This window comes from Durio zibethinus, chromosome 4, assembly GCF_047325235.1.
Source record: "Durio zibethinus cultivar Kanyao isolate XHJ-2024 chromosome 4, ASM4732523v1, whole genome shotgun sequence".
Taxonomy (NCBI): domain Eukaryota; kingdom Viridiplantae; phylum Streptophyta; class Magnoliopsida; order Malvales; family Malvaceae; genus Durio; species Durio zibethinus.
The window spans coordinates 376,798-397,875 of NC_143165.1; the positions used below are offsets into that span (position 1 = coordinate 376,798).

Consider the following 21,078-nt stretch of genomic DNA (forward strand, 5'->3'; position numbering starts at 1 on the left):
GGGATAAATTTAAAGAAATTTCTCACCTAGAGATTTCTTAAAAAATTTACCATTTGAAATATTTAAGAATCTCATCCTTAGATAATTATCACCTATTTTCAACCAAAATTTTATTTTATTTTATGTTTTATTTTGATTGAAAATAAAATATTAATAATTGTTATTGAAATTTTATCTAAATTATTTTACCATTTGGGATAAATTTAGAAAAAAATTTCTCACCTAGAAAATTTATAGAAATTTACAATTTGAAAATTTCTAAAAATGTCATCATTGGATAATTAATATTTATTCTAAAAAAAAATTATTCTTGTTTTATACTTTTTTATTTTTCTTAAAATTTATTCATGCAAAACAAACTAAAAAATAAATAAAATAAATAAAAAAGGAAAAAAATATCAAAATAGGAAAACGACTCGACTCGGTGACTTTGGTGGCTCGGCTTTAGGCACAGATAGCGACTCGGGGGATACGACTTGGCGGTTCAGCTCGAATCAATGGATTGGCTGATACGCAGGTCGACAGAAGTGGGTTGCGTTTGAGTCGAGTTATCCGAATAAAAACACGCAGATCTTGGGGCCTTTTAAATACCAAAATGATATCGTTTTAATGGGGGGATAAATAGGCCAAATTCCTTCTTTTTCCTTCAGATTTCTCTTTTTTTCTCTCTATCTTCTCCCTTTTTTCTCTCCTTCTCTCTCTAAAAACTCAGATGAACTCCAGTTGAAAATTCACTAAATTTTGAAAAATGTTACCAAAATTTGGGTTTGTTCACCAGAAGTCAATAGGAACTTCATTGGTCTTTGGTAATCTATCGTCAAAAATTAGGGAATATGTTGGAATCTGGGAATCCCATTGGAATTTGGTTGGATTCTGAAAAACCTGTTGAAAAATTTAATCGTCGTCGAAAAATTCACTAAAATATTCAACTAACATAAAAAAAATTCACCGAAAAACTAGAAATTTTTCAAAAAATTTTCTACAAAAATCCTCTTTTTTAACCCAAAAAACTCTAAAAATCTTTCGATTACTTTCTATCTTCCCTTGCGTGATGCTTTTCTGACTTGTGTTTCTATTTTTTTCTCTGTATTGAGACTTGATGCACATCTGTATATGTAGGGTTCAAGATCTTAGAACCCTAAACTAAAAAAAAGTTTCAATCCCTTTAATCTTCAATTCTAAGTTTATCCCAACTTTGATAACCCAGCAGAAACAATTCAAAACAAATCTAACCACCTAGAATTTTTCCTAATTTTTTGTTTCTACCTTTTTTTTCATTATTATTTTTAAGTAATAAAAATAAACAAACTTCGAACAAATTGAGGTGTCTACAGTTGTCTCTTTTTACGTATTTTTTTTGCAGTAGGAATTGTGCAAAGATGTAGACACCCTTTACATCCAATAATCATCCCAACATGTTCATTTTTTTGTTTTTTATTTTTTAATCAGACACTTACACTGGCTAAATAACACAAAACTCCCCTCAGCAAAGGCTCACAACTTTTGAAAAAAAAATAAAGCTCTCCTAATCAGAGATTCAAACACTTTTGAAAAATAAAGGCTCCTCTAAACAAAAGCTCAACAACTTTGAAAAATAAATAAAGCTCATCTAATCAGAGGCTAAACAACTTTGAAAAATAAATAAAGCTCCTCTAATCAGAGGCTTAACAATTTTAAAAAATAAATAAAGCTTATCTAAACAGAGACTCAACAACTTTTAAGAATAAAAGATCCTCTAAACAGAGGCTCAATAACTTTAAAAAATTAAAACTCCTTGACAATCATGTTTAGAGAAGTCATAGATCATGCCTGATGAAATTTGTAATGGAAACTCAAAGATTCTCAATTTGAGTTCAAAATTTAAAGGTTCACAATTCAAAGACTCATAAGAATTTTTAGATTCGCAAGAACTTTTCAGCTTTACAAAAACTCACCAAAATTTGATTAGGGATTTGCATGCAAATTGCAAGAATCACATCCAACATTTAAAGATTCAAATTCTGGAGATTCACATTTGAATTCTGGTGTTTCACACCCAAAAGTTAAAAACTTTAAGGTTTCACTTCCCAAATGTCAAAGATTTTGATTCAAAAAATTTTCACTTTAAAACTTGAGGATTTCATCCTAAATTTTCAAAACTTCTCATTGAAGTTCACACCTAATAATTTTAGAGTTTCACATCTAATTTTGAAGGTTCTCATTAAAAAATATAAAGCTTCTAGTTCAAATTCAAAGATTCATATCCAACAAATTTTGGGGTTTCCAATATCAAAGATTCTCATTTGAAACTTAAAGATTTTCATTTGAAACCGCAAAGATTCTCATTTAAAAACTCAAAGATTCTCATTTAAAAACTCAAAGATTCTCATTTAAAAACTCAATGATTCTCATTTGAAACTTAAAGATTATCATTTGAAACTCAATGATTCTCACTTGAAACTCAAATATTTTCATTAAAAAACTCAAAGATTCTCATTTGAAACTCAAAGATTCTCATTTGAAACTCAAAGATTCTCATTTGAAACTTAAATATTTTCATTTGAAAACTCAAAGGTTCTCATTTGAAACTCAAAGATTTTCATTTGAAATTTTAAAATTCTCATTTGAACCTCAAAGATTCTCATTTGAAAACTCAAAGATTCTCATTTGAGGATTCACAATCTTGTCTTAAAAAACTTTATTCAAATATTCAAAAAACATTTTTTTGGATGACTTTCAAACTTTTATCAAAATCAAAATTTTATATGTAATGAATGTCATGATCAATGATGCAAATGCAATAGTCTGGATTCTCACAATAATGTAGATGGGATATCCTAGGTCATAATTTAAATGTTTGTTGGCTGATGCATGTCCAAACCAAGTTATATATATGTAATGCAAAAAAATGTCATGAAATTTTAATTAATCGTGATAATATGGTTTTCAAGATTCCTCTATCCCATATTTCCTTTTAGTTGTTCAGAATAAATTCTGTCCATTGATCCATAATATTTGATCACCACTCACAAGTCATGTGTTCCGTCTACTGATCCCTATTATTTTCATCATTTGATCGTCATTCACAAGCTTTTCAACATTAGCCATGAATTTCGTCCACTGATCCATATTATTTCCATCATTTGATTATATCTCATAAATTATATCTAGCAATCCATCACCATATTTGGTCCATCCATGTATCATCTTTTCAAGTTTCTACCATCTTTTCATTTTTTTACCCCCTATCATCCTAGATTTTTTTTTCAAAAAAAATGCAAGAATCTTTCATGAACATCATCATTCATTCATCATCATTTCAAATCATGAAAAATATAATGCAATCATACTTTCTTGATTTATTCTGAGAATGCGAAAATAAGAGAACACAATATGAATCGAAAGAAAGGTAATCAATGAGAAGTGAGTCCGGTACAAAAACAAATGGGCAAAGGAACAAATTCAAAGTATATCACTAGGGATGGTATTGAATGTTACAATAATGTCCAAACAATGAATACTTAGACAATTCTTAACATTAATCCAGAATTCTTTTTCAAAAACTTATTCCATTAACTTCGAGATCAATTTTGAGCTTATTAAACTTTACCCCAGCTTTAAGGGATCTTTAGATGTCTTTGACCTTCTTCCATGTGAACTGTTTATCCAATTCTCAACTTAAAGATTTTTATACCCAAATCGCCCTTTCGGGTTTTCAATTTAAGTTTTCTTTTCTCTTATTTTCATCTTTTTTTTTCATTCTTTCATTTTTTTTTCTTTTTTTTCTTTTTTTCATTTTTTTCTCTTTCCTTTTTTTCCTTTTTTTTTTAATTTTTTTCATCCATTGGTAATATCTCTGACACGTTAATTTCTAGAGTAATGTAGCATGATTCCTATGTTCTATCATGAGCATGCCTTAACCCAATTATGATCATTCAATTCAAGCACTCATATTTGATCTAAATAAACTTTTAAAAGTTGTAATGTAAGCCGTGGTGAAGGGTCATGAAAAAAATGGATAAAATAGCTCAAAACATGTGTTTAAGGGTTCAAAACTAAATAATCATTTCTCATCATTTGATACAACTTTCCATTTTACCCCATTCCACATCATTTCACTACTTTTTTCTTTCTCATTCACCTTATTCCTCACAAAATGATTCTCATTATTTTGCGTCAAATCATGTGTGACATTCAATTTTTTTTCTCTCTTTTTTTCCTTTTGCTTTTTTTTTCTTTTCTATCTTTGAGACCTTTTTTCTTTTTAAAAATTATCCTCTAGTGTGGATGGTAATCCTTAGTCAAAATTTTTTAGAAAAATAAATCATAATAGGCTCAAAAAGGGTAACAATGGATGGTTTTTCAAATGACAAAAGAAAGATGATCATTTTTCATCTCAAATGTGAACTCTTTCCTTAAAAATCATCTATTGAACAAAACAAACTTGTTGATCTTTATAAAGATTGCACATCTTAAAGACATATTAATTTCACAACTGCTAGTGGCTGGCTTTTTTTGTTCAAATAGTTTCATCAGATTGAACTTTATCAATGTGAATGAGTTTTCAAAATTAAATCCCAAAATTATTGTTATCATTATCTAAACATTCATCATTTGAAATTTGAGAATGGGAATAAAAAGATGTGGTAAATAACAAAGTATGGAATAATGATTTGGATGAAAAAGTAAATGTAATAAAATGTATCAACTTGTCTTTTATGATAATGAAAGAAATCTTATTGCATGAAAGAATTCCTAACATTACTCTGAAAGAAATCTTAAAATGACAAGTAACTTTCAACTAGCCTTAACATCATTCTCAAAATTATGCCTCTGTGTGATCAAGTGAAAAATTTTTATTAACATCTTGCCTTACTAATTCTCGAAGCTTACCAAACCTTTTCAGATCAGACTTTGCACCTTATGTTTGAAAGCAGGACAAGTTTCAATGGAATGACCCACATTCTCATTATGATAATCGCACATCATATTAGTATCATATCACTTTGGATAGGGTGGCTTCAATGGTTCTACAATGACTGAAGATATCAAGTTATTCTTGATCAATTCTGGGAATAACTCAATGTAAGTCATGGGGATAGGGTCAATATGTGCCCTTTTCTTGGTTATTCTGAGATCTCCTTAAACCACTTCCTTGATTGTTAGGCTTTGAAGCTGATGCAGGTACTTAAAAGGTTAATTAGTAAGTTAGTGGGTAAGCTAATTATGGATATGGTTGGTAAAGGGCCTATACAATACCATTAATTATGGGATAGTAAACAGGATGAACTGACAGTGGATATGAAGCATAGCTTTTATATTGTTGCCCATCAAAATTCATAGCTTAGACTTTAGTTTTTTTCTTTTTAGGTAACCTTCCTTTTTTAGTGGTTTCTCCTTCTTGAAGCTTGCAATTCTTAATGGCATTTTCAATGATTACCATATTAGTTAAGTTATTCGTTGCATTCCCTATCATTTTTTCATAATAATGAGATTTTAAAGTACTTACAAACAGCATTATAGTCTCTTTCTTAGTCAAAAGTGGCTGCTCTTGAAAAGCTACATCCCTTAACCTTTAGACGTATTCCTTAAATGACTTATTTGCCTTTTTCTTTATGTTTTACAAAAACAAACAATCAGGGGTTAAATCTATGATATGCCAATACTAATTAATAAAATCACGGGCCATATCACTTCAGGATTGAATGCAAGTCTTGTCCAACTGGACATCCTACCTAACAGTAGAGCCAGTAAAACTATCTTAGAATACATGCATTAATAGCTTCTCATTATGAGCATGGGCAGCCATCTTCCTACAATACATGATAATATAGATATTTGAACACTTTGTATCATTATATTTTTCAAACTCTGAAACCTTGAACTTCAGAAGAATGATCATATCTGGGACTAAACAATGCCCAACAGCATCCATGAAATCATAAAAACTAATTTTCTCTACTGCTAGCAACCTTTCCTCTAACAAGTTTATCTTCTGTTCAGCTTTTGAGCCTTCTAAAATTTTTTTCTCTTTAGGCCTTAGTTTTTTTTTTATCTTATGGATTATCCAAGTTGGGGATTAATATTGGTTCTACTGCCCTTTCAGTAAAGATAAAATTTACATAACTCTGGTACTATTCTGGATTTGAAATTGATGACATTTCAGGATATGTATACCCTACTAGATATGTGAACTGCTGTGGTGGTGGGTCTTGTGTGGATTGGGCTTGATGCAGCCCAAAACCAGAAAGTTACAGAGGTTCATCCACCTCTTGTGATGGATGATCTTACTGGCTAGTATTTTTTTTATATTCTTTTTCCTTTGTTTAACTTATTCAAGGCATCCAAAATCTTACTCAACTTTCATTCTAGCTTCTCTTGAGCTTTCTCTATCCTCTCAAGATGATTAAAATTTTTTTATTTCATTTGTCTTGCTCAAGTTCTTGTATTATATTGGTAAGTTAGTTGTGTAGAGTTTTTGTTTAGTGGAGTTATCCTTAAACCTTGAGTACCATAATTATGTATTATTAGAAATGCTATGCTTTATGCATGATATGTTGATGCATGAATGAAATGTACATTTTTATGGATGAAATCTAATATGAAAATGATGTAGATGCACAATGTTAAATATGACAATGAAAATGATGCATGATATGATAATGCAAATGCACAAAGTCAAACAAAATGGTTAGATAAGCAACATATCACACAAATTATTCCTTCTTGTATCCTAATTTTAAGGTACATCTATTGATGGGTGGGAATAGCTCTATCTTCAGGTTGGCCTTTTAAGTGCAAACTATATGCTGAGTTAGGTAATTTTAACTACTAAAGGTTCTCAAATTGTTTCTTACATCATCATTTATCATAAACTAGTAAGGCAGTCCAATCCTCACCCATCATAGGCTACTAATAGAAATGATTCAATTTAAATGAGAGTATTTTGCTAGCCATTGCGAAGATTATCATCTCATGAGAACGTAGGTACTTTACTCATTTTTAAGAAGGATAGAGCTTGGGTATAGAGTTCATGTAATATAAATGCAAGTGATAATGTGTGTGAATGAACATAAAATTATCAACCCCCATAAATAAAATAAGAGACAAAAAAAAATGTTAGTAAACAAAAAAAACATAATTATTGCACTTTACAACCATTAGACCTAAGGATAGGATAAACTTAAAATTATTATGGCCTAACTCTCTATAGCGTCCCCAGTAGAGTCGCCAAACTATCATAATATATACATCTGTAAATTTATAGCTAGACACAAAGTAAGGAGTCACCACCAGTCTTTTTTACTAGGTGTGATTGGCCACCTAATGAATCTATCCTCTTAAGGAGCTCCTAAGCTTGACTAAGAGTCCATAAAAGAATAGGTTCGAGTCTACTAACCAGAACAGGGTTTGAAAGTTTAGTTACATATGAAAAAGGTTATAACACCCCCACATGCCCATCCAAAGGATAGTACCATCTTATTTTAAATTTATCCTAAGGTCTTGATGCTAATAATTTTAAATTTTATGTTAAAATGTTGAAAATAATTCGTAAGATTTTTCATCAATCTAGTAAAATTCTTAAAGAATGTTTTCTTATCTTAAAAGTATTCAAGGATCTCATTTGTTTCCTTGAAGAGGTTCCGTCGTTGGAAAAAAATTTTTTGTTAGTATTATTTTTTTTTTAATTTGAAAATATATCTAATTATTCCACAATTTGAGTCAAATAAGAAATATTTTCTCTTTTGAATTTCTAAATTTTCACTATTTAGGCTTATTTAGAAATTCTCTTTATTTATTTATTTATTTTTGGATTTCTAAATTTTTCACTATTTGGGTCAATTTAATTTTTTTTTTAATTTTCTTCTCTTTTTTTATCTTCAAAAGGAAAATAATATGACAATTATTTTTTTGAAGTTTCATTTAAATTCTTCCATCATTTAGGACAAATTTAAAGAAATTTCTCACTTAGAGATTTCTTAAAAAATTTACCATTTGAAATTTTTAAAAATCTCATCATTGGATAATTGTCACATATTTTCAACCAAAATTTTATTTTTTTTATTTTTTTATTTTTTTGATTGAAAATAAATATTAATTATTGTTATTGAAATTTTATCTAAATTATTTCACAATTTGGGACAAATTTAGAAACAAATTTCTCACATAAAAAATTTATAAAAATTTATCATTTGAAATTTTAAAAATTTTATCATTGGATAATTAATATTTATTCTCCAAAAAAACATTTTATTCTTGTTTTAGACTTTTTTTTTATTTTTCTCCAAATTTATTCATGCAAAAAATACTTAAATAAATAAATAAAAGAAAAAAAATACTAAAATAGGGAAACGACTCAACTCCAAGCACAAAAAGCGGCTCAAGGGATGCAGCTTGGCAACTCGGCTCGACTCAAAGGATCGGTTGCTACACGATTGGCAGAAGTGGGTTGCGCTCAAGTCGAGTTGCTCGAATAAAAACACGTGAATCTTGGGACCCTTTAAATGCCAAAACGACGTCGTTTTGATGGGGTATAAATAAGCCAAATTCCTTCTTTTTCCCTCAGATATCTCTTTTCCCTCTCTCTCTTCTCCCTCTTTTCTCCCCCTCTCTCTCTAAAAACCTAGAAGAACTTCAGTTGAATATTCACCAGATTCTGAAAAATGTTACCAGAATCTGAGTTTGTTCATTGGAAGTCAGTCGAAACTTCACTGATTTTTGTTAATCTGTTGTTGAAAACTAGGGAATACTCGAAATCTAAGAATCATATCGAAATGTGGTTAGATTCTGGAAAACTTGCTGAAAAATTCAATCAGCGTAAGAAATTCAAAAATTCAACTAGCATTGAAAAGTTTATCGAAAAACTAAAAATTTTTCAAAAAAATTTCCAAAAAAATCCTCTTTTTTAACCCTAAAAATCTTTCGATTACTTTCTATCTTCCCTTGCGTGATGCTTTTTTGACCTGTGTTTTTGGTTTTTTCTCTGTATTAAGGCCTAATGCACCTCTGTATTTATAGGGTTCAAGATCTTAGAACCCTAAACTGAAAAAGAGTTTCAACCCCTTCAATCTTCAATTCTGAGTTTATCTCAACTTTAATAACCTCGTAGAAACAATCTAAAATAAATCCAATCACCTAGAATTTTTCCTAATTTTTCGTTTCTACCTTTTTTTTTTCACTATTATTTTTAATTAATAAAAATAAACAAACCCTGGACAGATCGGGATATCTACATTTACATGTCTTATTATACTATTAAAAATTATATCAATACTTTTAATTGTATAAACTTTGAGGAAGGATGATTTTAATCAATAAATAAATTATTTTACCTTAATCCTTATAGACATCAAATATAAGTTATGATAGTATTATTTAATCTAATTCTATTCATACTATCATTTTATCCTATTCTATTAGAATTTTGTATACCAAATATGATCTTAGTGTGTTACAATGGCAAACATATGATTAATTCTTGACTCACGTACTGATTTCCTCCTCTAATGTCCCAAGCCCCTGTTAAGTCTTATAGATGAACCAACATCCATGATGAAAGCACCTATTTGAAGTAATGCTGATTCTTTTCCTTAGTGAAATGGCAATTAATATCTTGGATACCAAAACATATATACCCTTAATGCCCTCTGGATCAGGTTCAAATCCTAAATTCCCATAGAACTCCACAACTGCAATGAAATATAACAAAATTATTTGAAGCAATTCAACAATTTATATACATATAAACATACGGTATAACTTGTCAGCGGTAACAAAAGGGCCAATCTGTTTTAACCTTTCAGATTGGAATTTAATTTAATTTCATGGCAGTTAAGTTAAATTTAAAGGGTTTGATACCTTGACTATCAGCAAAAAGTGCTATATTACCACCCCTACGTAGAAGAGTCATTAACAGCTTTTCAACCATGTCCTTACCCGGGACTTGGCCCTGCATTGCATGTATACTCTTAGAAAGCAACATTGAAGATTCCGTGGAATTTTTCTATAAAGTCTAAATCATTTTCCTTGGGAAGGAGGGAAAAGATTCCAAGTACTTGGTCTACAAATATCACCTAGCATTGAAAAAGATTGTTGATATCCTAAATTAAAAATAATAGAATATTGTTTTGATGATAAGACCTATTCAATCTGGACTTCATTTGATTTAAATAGTTATTGCCGTTTGGTTAATACTAAGTTCCTTTATTTCCCAAACTAGCCAAAGTCTCTATTTTACACGTCAAAGGCACAATCATGATCAGCTATTCCAGTAATAAGTAGATATCCTTTTTCCCAATCATAAAGCACAAATGCCTTACGGTTATTTTAAAAGAGAATTTTAGCTTATTGACAAAGAATTCCCCTTTTAACTATGAGATTTTCAAAGATCTATCCAGATCTATGGTGTTGAGGAAATGCCCCTGACGTAAATACCCCTCCAAATCCCATGATTTAGATTTAGATTTCGATTTCGAGGAAATAACGACACCATTGAAAATTTCTTATGGAATAGTCTTTCGTAATTATTGTTCACCATAATATGTTGGTGGTCCATCTTAGAGCTGTTTTTTGGTTTTTTTCAATTGATTAAATTTCCTAGTCTTTGGGCCCAGTTTCCATTGAAATTTTCAACTTGTTGCATTGAATAGTAGTATGTGGAGGTTCGGTTGTTTCTTTGTGAATTACTAGTACCTTTTCTTTTATGAAAAGGGTGGAGGGAGCAAGCATTAACTAATTAATTGTAATAACGTGATGTAATAACTAATTCATAGTCGAAATCAGTTGAAGAAGCAGGCAGGTGTTTACCAAGAAAGAAAGACCATGACATTCCCATTCCTTTGCTTATATAATTCATTCTATATCGATATGGAAATGTCAAGTATCAATCCCATCCGGGGGAATGAGACAACCAGGTCAGCACCATTCACCATAACAAAAGGAGTTCTCCTTTGACTATGAAAATATGAATATTACAACAATCTTTATCCTTTTCCAATACCCAATAGCCTTTAGCCAATGCTATGAGAAAATAAAGTATAATGTAATTTTCAATGTCCGTTGATTCATAGAAGTATAATGTAGAGTTTGGTGGGAATTTGTCAGGAAACAAGTGAAAGCACCGAACCTTGTGATTTTGTACGGTAAGTCGAGGTAAAGGTTTTATTTTGAGTACCATTTCTCGAAGTTATTATGATTTATCCAAGCAAAGGATCATTCAACATGGGGATGATATTACCGTAAGACCTGTCCTGGATATTCATTTCATCAAGAAATTGTAGAATGTTTTTACTACTAAGCAATGTGAAATTGTTATGAGATAATTAAATTCAAAGTCATTCAAAAAAAAAATCTGAAACACTATCTTCATTATTAGTGATGATATTCTATTATTTTCCAGACAAAATGCACAATTTTAGTATTTACATACATAGCTATTGGTTTCCCATTTTTCACGTAAAATTAAAGCCATATACAGTGACTGAGCAGCCTCATTACATTTGCTTTCAAAATATTCAACATGATGAACTGATGAGAGCACATTTGATTCCAACATTGAGTAAACAAGGCTGCTTGCATCAGCGAGGCTTGATGGTGGGGATTACACCGCTAACAAGTTCACTTCCTATGATTTCAGTGGTCATTTGGGGATGGGAATTCTTTCCAAAGTAGAGATGCGATGAGCCAACCCCTGACACTTCGGAAATGGACGCATCTGACTCTGTTGGAATCATGTCGGACTCCGGAAGCAGTGAACATAAGTTCTCTAACTCTCTCACAACTTCCAACATTGTCGGTCGTTCCTTGGGATCATCCTGGCAACACTTCAGGGCCAGTGCCATAAATTTCTTGATGATTTCAGAAGAGTATGAACCCATGCTCCGGTCTATGATGGAAAACATCAATCCTGATTGACAAGCTCCATAAACCTGTAGTACACGTTTACTTATGATTTCATAAAAGAAAAAAGTTCAGGATTTCCAGATTGCTTGCCTGAATATGCTTATTTAACAATGATTCAGCAACAAATCCAGAGAAGATTTACGACTTAGAATGCAAACTTGTAAACTATAATATCATCACAGTGTTTCTAACTATTTTTTCTATTAAGAATATTGAAATGAATTTAGAGAAAGAATCAGATAAGGAAAAATATGTTTCACCTGACATTGATACAAACTCAATCACCAAAATCAATCAGGTATAATTATTACAGAATGATAAAGCTTAAAGATAACTGTTTTTTTTTTTTTCTTTTAGAGAAAAATCTTCCAGCAAAACTGAATAAAGTGCTTGCAGTGGAATAATAATTAGTACCTCTCGGACAATGTTTCTGCCATGAGAGATAGGCGGCATCCCTGTCAAAAGTTCCAGAAACACTATTCCAAGGCTATAGACATCACTTTTCTCTGTCAACGTGTGAGTCAAGAAATATTCAGGATCCAGATAGCCCTATACAGAAAACAAAATGGAAGTAAACTTCATGACAAATCAAAATAATTAACTAACAAAGCAGCATAAATATCCGACTGCAAGCAAGAACTCATGCTTCAACTGACGGGTGTATCATTTCTCAAAAATTAGGTGCAAAAAAGATATTTTTAACTGCAGCTCAAGCCATTGTATGAGTTCCAGGTCACTCAGAAATTGGAAGATTAAAGTCCAAGGTTTCTCTTATTGGGTGAAAATTAAATCCCAGGTGTTGTATAATGTAGAACTAAGTTATGCTAGTTTGCCTGTGGGAAATGTGATATAATCACAAAGCTCTTACTGGTGTGCCTTTCACAACTGTGGATACATGAGCAGCAGCTCCTTCAGTATCTGGTACTGGTGCAAGCCTTGAGATTCCAAAATCAGAAACTTTAGGAGTAAACTTGAAGTCCAACAATATGTTGTTTGCCTTGATATCCCGATGAATTATTGGTGGGTCAGCTTCAGTATGTAGGTAGAGGATGCCTTTGGCTGAGCCCAATGCAATGTGCAACCGCATGGGGAAACTCAAGGTATGCCTGCATCCATCTGTGATTTCCTCACATAAAGCAATGTGAAATTTTGCAACAACATAAAGCAACAGTTAAAATCATTGAAGTGGAAGATAATATTGGTAGATTTTCAGACAAATATCAAGATGAAGTCAAACAGCATGTACAATTAGGAAAATGGTCAGGATTTTCAGAAAGTATACATTTGAAAGAAACCACCTATACAGTTTTGGCATAGGAAAGGTATCGCTGTATTTAGCTTGTAGTTTCATTCTAAAAGGTAAAAACCTCTCGTGTGTGAAAGTTTTATCATGTTTAATTTACATTGCTGATCCAAATGGCATTATTCAAACCATGTGCGTCCACACAACTTGATTAACACAACTGTGCTCTCAACATCAGAAAGCTGAAGAGAAATTTACCTGAGAGAAGATCATGGAGAGAACCATTGGGCATAAACTCATATACTAACATCTGAGAACAAAAAAAAGCCAAAAATTAGCCTTTCTTTTTATACAGATATCAGGTATTGTTGTAGATGCATCTGACTTAAGCGGAATTTTTATCCCTTTTTTCATGAAAAGGGGCAATAAATTCAGTATATCTAACACTTGCATAGTCAGCCAATATGATCCGAGGAGCTTTAAAAGGATCCGGAGGGAATATCCAAATTTTATTGTAACCTTGAAATGTAATACGAAAGATATCCCTGGCATTTAAGCAAGTCTGCACCAAGATTCTACATTTATGAGATAAAAGATATTGATGATAGCTCAAATGAAATTCCATGGGTTAGGGTTCTTTTTTTTTTTTTTTGTGACGGAATCGGTTAGGAATTTAAACATATGGGCTCTTCTCATGATTTCATTGACAGATGGGTTTTTTTTTTTTTTTTTCTTGTTCAACTTTTGTTTCCCTTGTACTCAGTTATATTGGTTTGTAACCTTGAAATGTAATACGAAGGAACAGCCATGACTGCACCTGCTCGCCTTGTTCGATACAATATCCAACCAAAGAAACCAGGTTCCGATGATGCACTCGCGACAACAGTTCTATTTCAGTTATAAATTCTATCTGACCCTGCAAAGATCCTTGTTGGCCACGCTTAATTGCCACTACTGTTCCATTAGCCAAAATGCCTCTGTAAACCTTTCCGTAGCCTCCTTGACCAACTTGAGTGGTATCGTTGAAACCAGTTGTAGCTGCTTCAAGTTCTCCAAAGCTGAAGTCCTTAACACTATCAGTTCCGATCGGAATTTTTGCAACTGCAATGGGGATGAAACAGTAACAAGGAGGAGGATAAATTAGGTAATGATCATTGCCTTTATATATGACAAGAAAGAGATAATAGCCAGGCGATTGAGAAATTACATGTGGACTTACTTGACTCTTTTTTTGATATGTCATGCCCGGATTTGGTGCTCCATATATAGAAGAGGACCGTAACTGCCGAAGATATTACACCTACAAGGGACATGACCCCTAAGATTATTCCGATTATGGCACCTTTACTTATTCCTGATTTCGAGGACTGGGGATAAACTGCAATAACAAGAATCATTTAGCTAAAAATTGAAGTATACTTGAAAACTACTGGAGCACCTTGTTCAACGTACAATCTACTATATATATATATATATATATATTAATAAGAGGGTAGCAATGGGAAGTGAAGAATAAAAGACAAAAGGATTTATGTACATGCCTAAATTTAGAGTAACAATTGTAATTAACATGCATAATGTTCATTGAAAGCTGTAAAGCTATCTGACTTCATTTTCTACCTTCTGTTTTCCTTTTTATTTTCTATTCATGAATTTTTACCCTAGCCAAAGTTTTTGTTGCTGATCAAAGGAAATTTATATTTGTATCTTTCCAAAAATAGAAAAAACAAAAAATTAAACGAGTGTATTGATGAGTTATTAATGATAAGACACTGATAAGATGATCCTTCTTCCTTCATACTATAATTTATAGGAAAAAGTAAATAACATGCAAAACCTCCTATAAAAGACTACAACTTTCTAAGCCGAGACTTATAGCAAAAACTTTTTCCTGTTGCATAGAGTACTGTGCTATCTTTGACAATGACAAACGACGTACAGGATTTGCAATACATGATGATTAGCTGCATTAATAAGCGAAAAGTGTTTTGTTGACAGTTAAGATCATCAGTTATGCTTCTTGTTTTCTGTTTCTCATTTTTTTCTTTAACAGCAAGTAAAAAAACTGGTTTGATGAGATCTTTTTGTTCAAAGAAATAAAAGGAAAAGAAAAGGAGTCATTTATGATAATCCTGAAAAAGAAAAATGAAATTGAACTGTAAATTTGTAAAGGAAAAATTAGATGCTTGATTAGAACCAAACAAAAAAAATTGAGGAACAAGAAAAGAATGATACAGTAATGTAGAGATACCATTTGAGTAAAGTCCGAGTGTAAAACTGAGCAGCTCATATGAACCAAAGATGTCATCCGGAGGAATTGAAAGTGTAGCAATCATGTCTTCGATCTGTTGTACCTCAGTGTCATTGAATTTATGAGTCTTGTTGCTATATTGATATTGAGGGAAAAATTTTAAATACAGCAGTAGCCTAGGACCCGTTTGCCATATAAATGATTCCACAAATAGTTGATAAAGATCCAAGCCGAGATTGGACGTAATGAACATCTTATATGAATAAATATATGGACGAAAATCTGATATGGTAGGACTTTTTAAGCGTAACGTGACTCCTAAAGGTGCAGCACAGAAGCAAGGATCAGGAGATTCTGGGACATAATCATAGTTGTCACTGAGAGGACAAGATTGAGGTAGGCAGCTGTCATTATAGTTACTTGAGCTTCCATTTCCAGATACAAAATCATCATTTCCAAGAGTAATTCGACAGAATTGGGCTATGTTTAGTTGATTTGCTAAGGTACACACAGGATTGCCCTGGAGCCTAAGTATCCAGGAAGCACTAATTAGAGATTATCAAAGTATGTGCAACTGTTATGTTAAATTAATATATTACATAGCTTTACATGTACAGAAAAATAAAAGAAAATAAAAAAAGAATCAAGGCTCACCTAATTGTAACATTTGAAGGAGGATCTATTCTGCCTGAAAAATTTGAAAGCGAATTACTCCGGAAATCTCTGCAAGTAAAGCATGTGCACAGAGGACCAGGCAAGTCAAGCGATTCATCCACCATGCTGGACGTAGTTAATCTCAATAGCATAACAGATATCATAGATCTCTCAACAATATCCTACTTTTGTATTTCTTTAAGTAACTTTTTGCAATAAATGTAGCTCAAAATGATAGCTTTCTCCCCTAATGACTTACATGATAAGTCTTGCCTTAGCAGTAAAATTTACATTTCGCCAAATAGTGAAGGGAACATCTCCACTTAACGAATTGTTTTCCAGTGACCTGCAACAAAAAGCAAGTCTCATTAATTAGTCTGTTCTTCTTGCTATCATTCAACTTGTGTAAGATAGTCCACAATAAAATAATTCAATCAATATTGCTGAAACATGCAATATGAAATTCTTGTAAAGGAAGTTGGCAGTAAAAAAAAAAGATTAATTCTTACAATCTCTGAAGATGAGGCAGGCCTGAAAAGTTTGAAGGGATGGATCCGTTCAGCAAATTATAAGATAGATCACTGCCCCATTCAAAGAACAAAAACAATGATGATCCATTTTATCACATCAATGAAAAAGAGTCATTTTATCATATCAATGAAAAAGAAAATTCATATAATGGCAACAGCAGCTAAAATTCGTTCGTGTGTGCGTGTGTCAGAGAGGGAGAGAGAGAACTGAGTTTTAATGACTTTGTACATCAACAACCCTTACATAGTTGTGATGTTATCAGAAAGCTTATTCATTGGGATCCCTCCAGTAAGTTGGTTATGGCTCAGATCACTGAAAATATGAACAGCACAAATAAGTGAGATATACTTAAATTTGGTAATCAGCCGAAAACTATTTAAATTGTTTAAATCATCATGCATACAGAACAACATCAATGTCAAATGTCAAGCGTACAAAATCGCAGTATCTCATTATGACTAGCTTGATATCAACAATAGACCAAAGAAACTGGTAAAAATATTAACACACAAACAGGCATGTGACTAAAGGAACCAATTATAGAACACTCTTAAAAAAGCCCAAAGACTTACAGATAACGAAATGTTGTAATACTACTGAAATCAGGAATAGCTCCATGCAAGCTGCAGTTCCTAAGACTTCTGTTAAGATGAATGGAATAAAATTATGCACAAATTTAGCAGTTTGGGGAACATTATAAATTTAAAAAGAGGAACTGTAAAAGAATGTGAAGACACAAGACTATGAGAGCCCATGCTACAACCCTTGACATTTTACTATTATTAGTATCCTTTTTCCCCTATCTGAACAACATGTTTGATGGCATATTTTGAAAGGAAATTAACCCATGAATAAACTGAAAGTCAATAGAGAGGGAGAAACAGAAGCTGACAGTTTCAACAGGTTGGGCATGTTGCCGTAAGAAGCAGGAATCTCTGTTCCACCAAAATTGTTATTATCAAGTTGGCTGCATTAAAAGGAAATGCTAGTATGAGAATTAATCATAATTCCATTCAAGGAAACCATATTTATTTCAGTAGACAGCATGAATATGGAACAACTTTAGGAAAGAGTATCTGAAACCAAATGATGAAGCTGTTTAATTAATCCTACAACTAATGATTAGTAAAATTTCACAGGTTAATTCGTTTTGTAATAAAATGAACGATGCTTCATTGCATCAAATGCATTTAGTTCGTTTTTAAGTATCAAAGGCATATAGGGTAGACATAGCAATAGTACTTGATCTCTTCTCGTAACAAACAAAAATATGTGATTCTTTATGCACTTTGCATTTACATGATATTAGTTAATTTTGAGCTAAATCGCTGATATGCTTCATTCAATAGCAGCAAGATACAGAAGGAATTGGTCTGGGACTAGCACTCAAAACCATGATATTTTTGTACACTGGTAGAAGAGAAATAATAAGTTAAACATATGAATACTTGAAAAGGAAAAGCTTTCTCATACAGCATTTTCAAGTTTGGCATCTGTGAAAATTCTGGTGGTAGATAACCTGATAAGTTATTATTGTCCAACAGGCTGCAAATCCATGGATATAAGATGATTATAAGTGCCCACAATTAGTGACAAACACAAGAATATAGGAAGTTGTTCCGTTAAAAATAACACGCGCAATGCTATTGATTATCACTGAGCTTACAAATGCTCAAGTTGAGGCATGGTGAAGAGCTCTGGTGGAATCTGACCACTAATTGAGTTGTTGTTCATGTGACTGCGGTCAACAAAAAGCATAAAAAAAAAAGATTATTAATGCAATTACTTCCTAATATAAAAGCATTTAATTTAAATATATATTATTTACTCACAAGTGCTTGCACTTGGCCAGATTTGCAAAAGATTTGGGCAGTGATCCTGATATCTGATTCAAATCAACCTGAAACACCACTAACTTGGGCAGATAACCAAGCTCGTCTGCTAAAGATCCAGAAAGCTGATTTCCACTTAAAAGCCTGCAACCACGAGTAGTCTTGTAAGCTTTGTGCAATGAAAATTTGTAATATTTTTAACAACAAATATCTTGCTCTATTCTCCGGAAAAAAACACAAAACAAAAGAGAGAAGCATATCAAGAACTATTTCTTAGTGATCATGTAATCATCTCTATCCCCAATCAGATGATGGATGAATTCAAAGAATCACATCTGAACTTACTTGCACAAAATAAGAACTTAGAAAATTTAAAAATAGGAGACAATGCTCACCTAGTAGTATTAAACTTACAGAAGAATGCTGATACTTAATGAAGAAAAATGCCAACTAGATTTTGAAAGTTCTGTCCCTCATTAGTATGTCCCACAGTGTTATTATGTGCTTTGAGTTATAAACTTTATAAATTCTACTAGCCATTAATTGATTATATATCATCATTTTATTTGTATCTTATCTGCAAAAAAAAATATCTGGACCTAACATATTAAAACTGCCTTTACACTTGTTTTGCCAGTGGAGAAAGCAGTTTGTCTTGCTAAGCACAAAATTTCTTTCCAATCTATAAAACGAGAGAAAGCTAGAAATTTGTCACAGCCATCAGCAAGGAAGAACTACCATGGATAAAGTCTCTGATAGGAAAAAATTTCTTTTGTTTGTTTCTGAATAGGAATTACTTACAGAAACTTCAATGATTTTATATTGCCTATCTCCTTTGGTACACTGCCAGTAATATTATTCCCCATAAAATTCCTGCCCAAATTGAAGGAACAGAAGTAGTAAGTTATTGATGATGATGCAAGAATTTGACAATAGCTCAATGACATAATATCTCCAGCAAGATCAACCCAAAACTTAGGTGTTGATCTGATACCACTTACAATATAGTCAAATTAGGTAGTTGGCCGATTTCAGGGGCAAGATCTCCAGAAAGATTCAATTTTAGCATCCGCCTGCATCACAGCAGAAACCAGGCAAAACAGTAAACATTATCTTGATGTGTAAATTAAACAGACCATCTTAAGTCTAACATTTCACTAATGTTATGGACTGTTGTCTTAAAGGCCACTAGTGAAGTGAAATTATATCACTCTCCTATTCTTCTTTTGTTTAAAAGAATTGGCCATGTGGATCCATCACCTTAACCACTTGAGGTGCATGTCCATATAAAACAACTTAGCTCTTAAGATAAGAAAATCATGCAAGTGACAAAGTGAGAGGAGAAAAATGCATCATCTGAGTAATCATTTGGTGCTGAGATTATTAGTTCCCAAAATAAAAGTTGTTGCCTCATATCAAGGATAGATGTCTTCACTCTTCAATTAAATGCACAGTTTGATAGGGATATCACAAAACAATCAAAAGTCTGATATTGTAGAAATAAACATTTCAAAGATGAAATTATAATAACAAAAGTTAGATTAAAAAATCAGAATAATCAGAACAATCAGTAAGGAAATGAATAAGCATACAATTCATGAACATGCCAATAACCATCATCTTGATACGTGCAGATTACCCCAGTCCATTTTGATACACATGGATCTCTTTTTGTCCAGTTTCTGAGGTTTTTCATTGGATCTTGGAGTTTACGCCAAATGCCATTCAGTGCGTCAACTGTAATTCAACACAAACAATCATTTAATAAATGATTAACGATTCAACATGATGAAACACTAAATGGTCTCTAGAATTTATCATTTTCTCTTCTTATTAACTAACAAAATATGAGCCCAAAGAAAGAATGTAAACCCAAAACAACATCAACCTTCAGATGGATAAGTAAGCTGTCCTGAAGCAAGAAGAGCAAAGCAACATGAAACAGCAATAAGAACAATACTTAGTATTGCCTTTGCCATCTGTCAAACATACATATTCAACACAAAACATTCTTATATCAGTACAAATATATTAACGAAAAGGTCATTAAAATCTATATGAAGAAAAAGGATTGCAATAAATTACTTCATAAAAGAATTCTAAAAAACACATTTATTATATTTGTGTAAAAATTATTTTTTAAAAAAAGGAACGAAACAAACTCTAGACTTCTTAATTAGCAAAATAAAAAGTGTGAAATGCATGCCTTTCTTTCCTGTTCTCTTTATTCTTTATGGGAACCACAACAAGATAGTGTTAATGCATATAAGAGCATTAAAAAGACGAAATGTTAAGGACAAGCAAAAGAGAACAAAGTCATACAGACTATCTAAAGATGGTACCAATTAATTTTGTGTCATCCATCCATCAAGCCTAACAAAAATTTTTTTTTTTTCAATTCAAGAAAATTTAATACTTGAAATTAATCTTAAATTACTTCGATATTTTAGTAAAAATTTAAGAATATTTTTTCACTTTAGGAGTATTCAAAATATCTATTAACACTCTTGAAGCAGCTCTCGTCGGATCTAAAAAAAATTTTTTTTGTTGGTTATTTTCTTATTAAAATCTTTAATATTGGACAGTTTTCTAAATACTCTAATATTTTAGCACTATTTAGAAAATAATATATTGCCTAAAAATTTAAGTAGAAATTACTATTGCAACCTTTTAGTAATTTCATCATT

The 21,078-nt window shown here is 31.8% G+C and overlaps 1 protein-coding gene across 4 annotated transcripts; it reads right to left on the minus strand.

Annotated features, from left to right (window-relative positions):
• Positions 1 to 11,315: 11,315 nt before the first annotated feature.
• Positions 11,316 to 20,668, minus strand: LOC111286979 (putative LRR receptor-like serine/threonine-protein kinase At5g37450). Of its 4 annotated transcripts, none has more exons than XM_089758931.1 (21): positions 20,598 to 20,668; positions 20,280 to 20,370; positions 19,984 to 20,128; positions 19,393 to 19,464; positions 19,193 to 19,264; positions 18,392 to 18,535; positions 18,226 to 18,297; positions 18,033 to 18,104; positions 17,452 to 17,526; positions 17,132 to 17,200; positions 16,803 to 16,871; positions 16,538 to 16,609; positions 16,288 to 16,374; positions 16,029 to 16,097; positions 15,375 to 15,901; positions 14,343 to 14,501; positions 13,941 to 14,224; positions 13,382 to 13,433; positions 12,749 to 12,996; positions 12,295 to 12,429; positions 11,316 to 11,906 (listed from the first exon to the last, which is right to left on the minus strand). In XM_089758931.1, the coding sequence occupies exons 2-21, from the start codon at positions 20,368 to 20,370 to the stop codon at positions 11,556 to 11,558; spliced, it is 2,865 nt and encodes a 954-aa protein (XP_089615057.1). In that variant the 5' UTR covers positions 20,598 to 20,668; the 3' UTR covers positions 11,316 to 11,555. The 4 variants fall into 4 exon arrangements, with proteins under 4 accessions (XP_089615057.1, XP_089615056.1, XP_089615058.1 ...); XM_089758930.1 differs by lacking the exon at positions 20,598 to 20,668 and adding an exon at positions 20,477 to 20,491; XM_089758932.1 differs by lacking the exons at positions 18,033 to 18,104; positions 20,598 to 20,668 and adding an exon at positions 20,477 to 20,518.
• Positions 20,669 to 21,078: the final 410 nt, after the last annotated feature.

What these genes read in the sequence shown, in the direction of transcription:
- LOC111286979 (XM_089758931.1), bottom strand. Translation starts at nt 20,370, where the DNA reads ATGGCAAAGGCAATACTAAGTATTGTTCTTATTGCTGTTTCATGTTGC. An exon ending in CATATCAAAAAAAGAGTCAA is followed by an intron (nt 14,225 to 14,342) that starts GTAAGTCCACAT and finishes TCCCCATTGCAG; the next exon opens with TTGCAAAAATTCCGATCGGA. An exon ending in CAGTTGTGAAAGGCACACCA is followed by an intron (nt 12,430 to 12,748) that starts GTAAGAGCTTTG and finishes TTTTCTGTATAG; the next exon opens with GGCTATCTGGATCCTGAATA.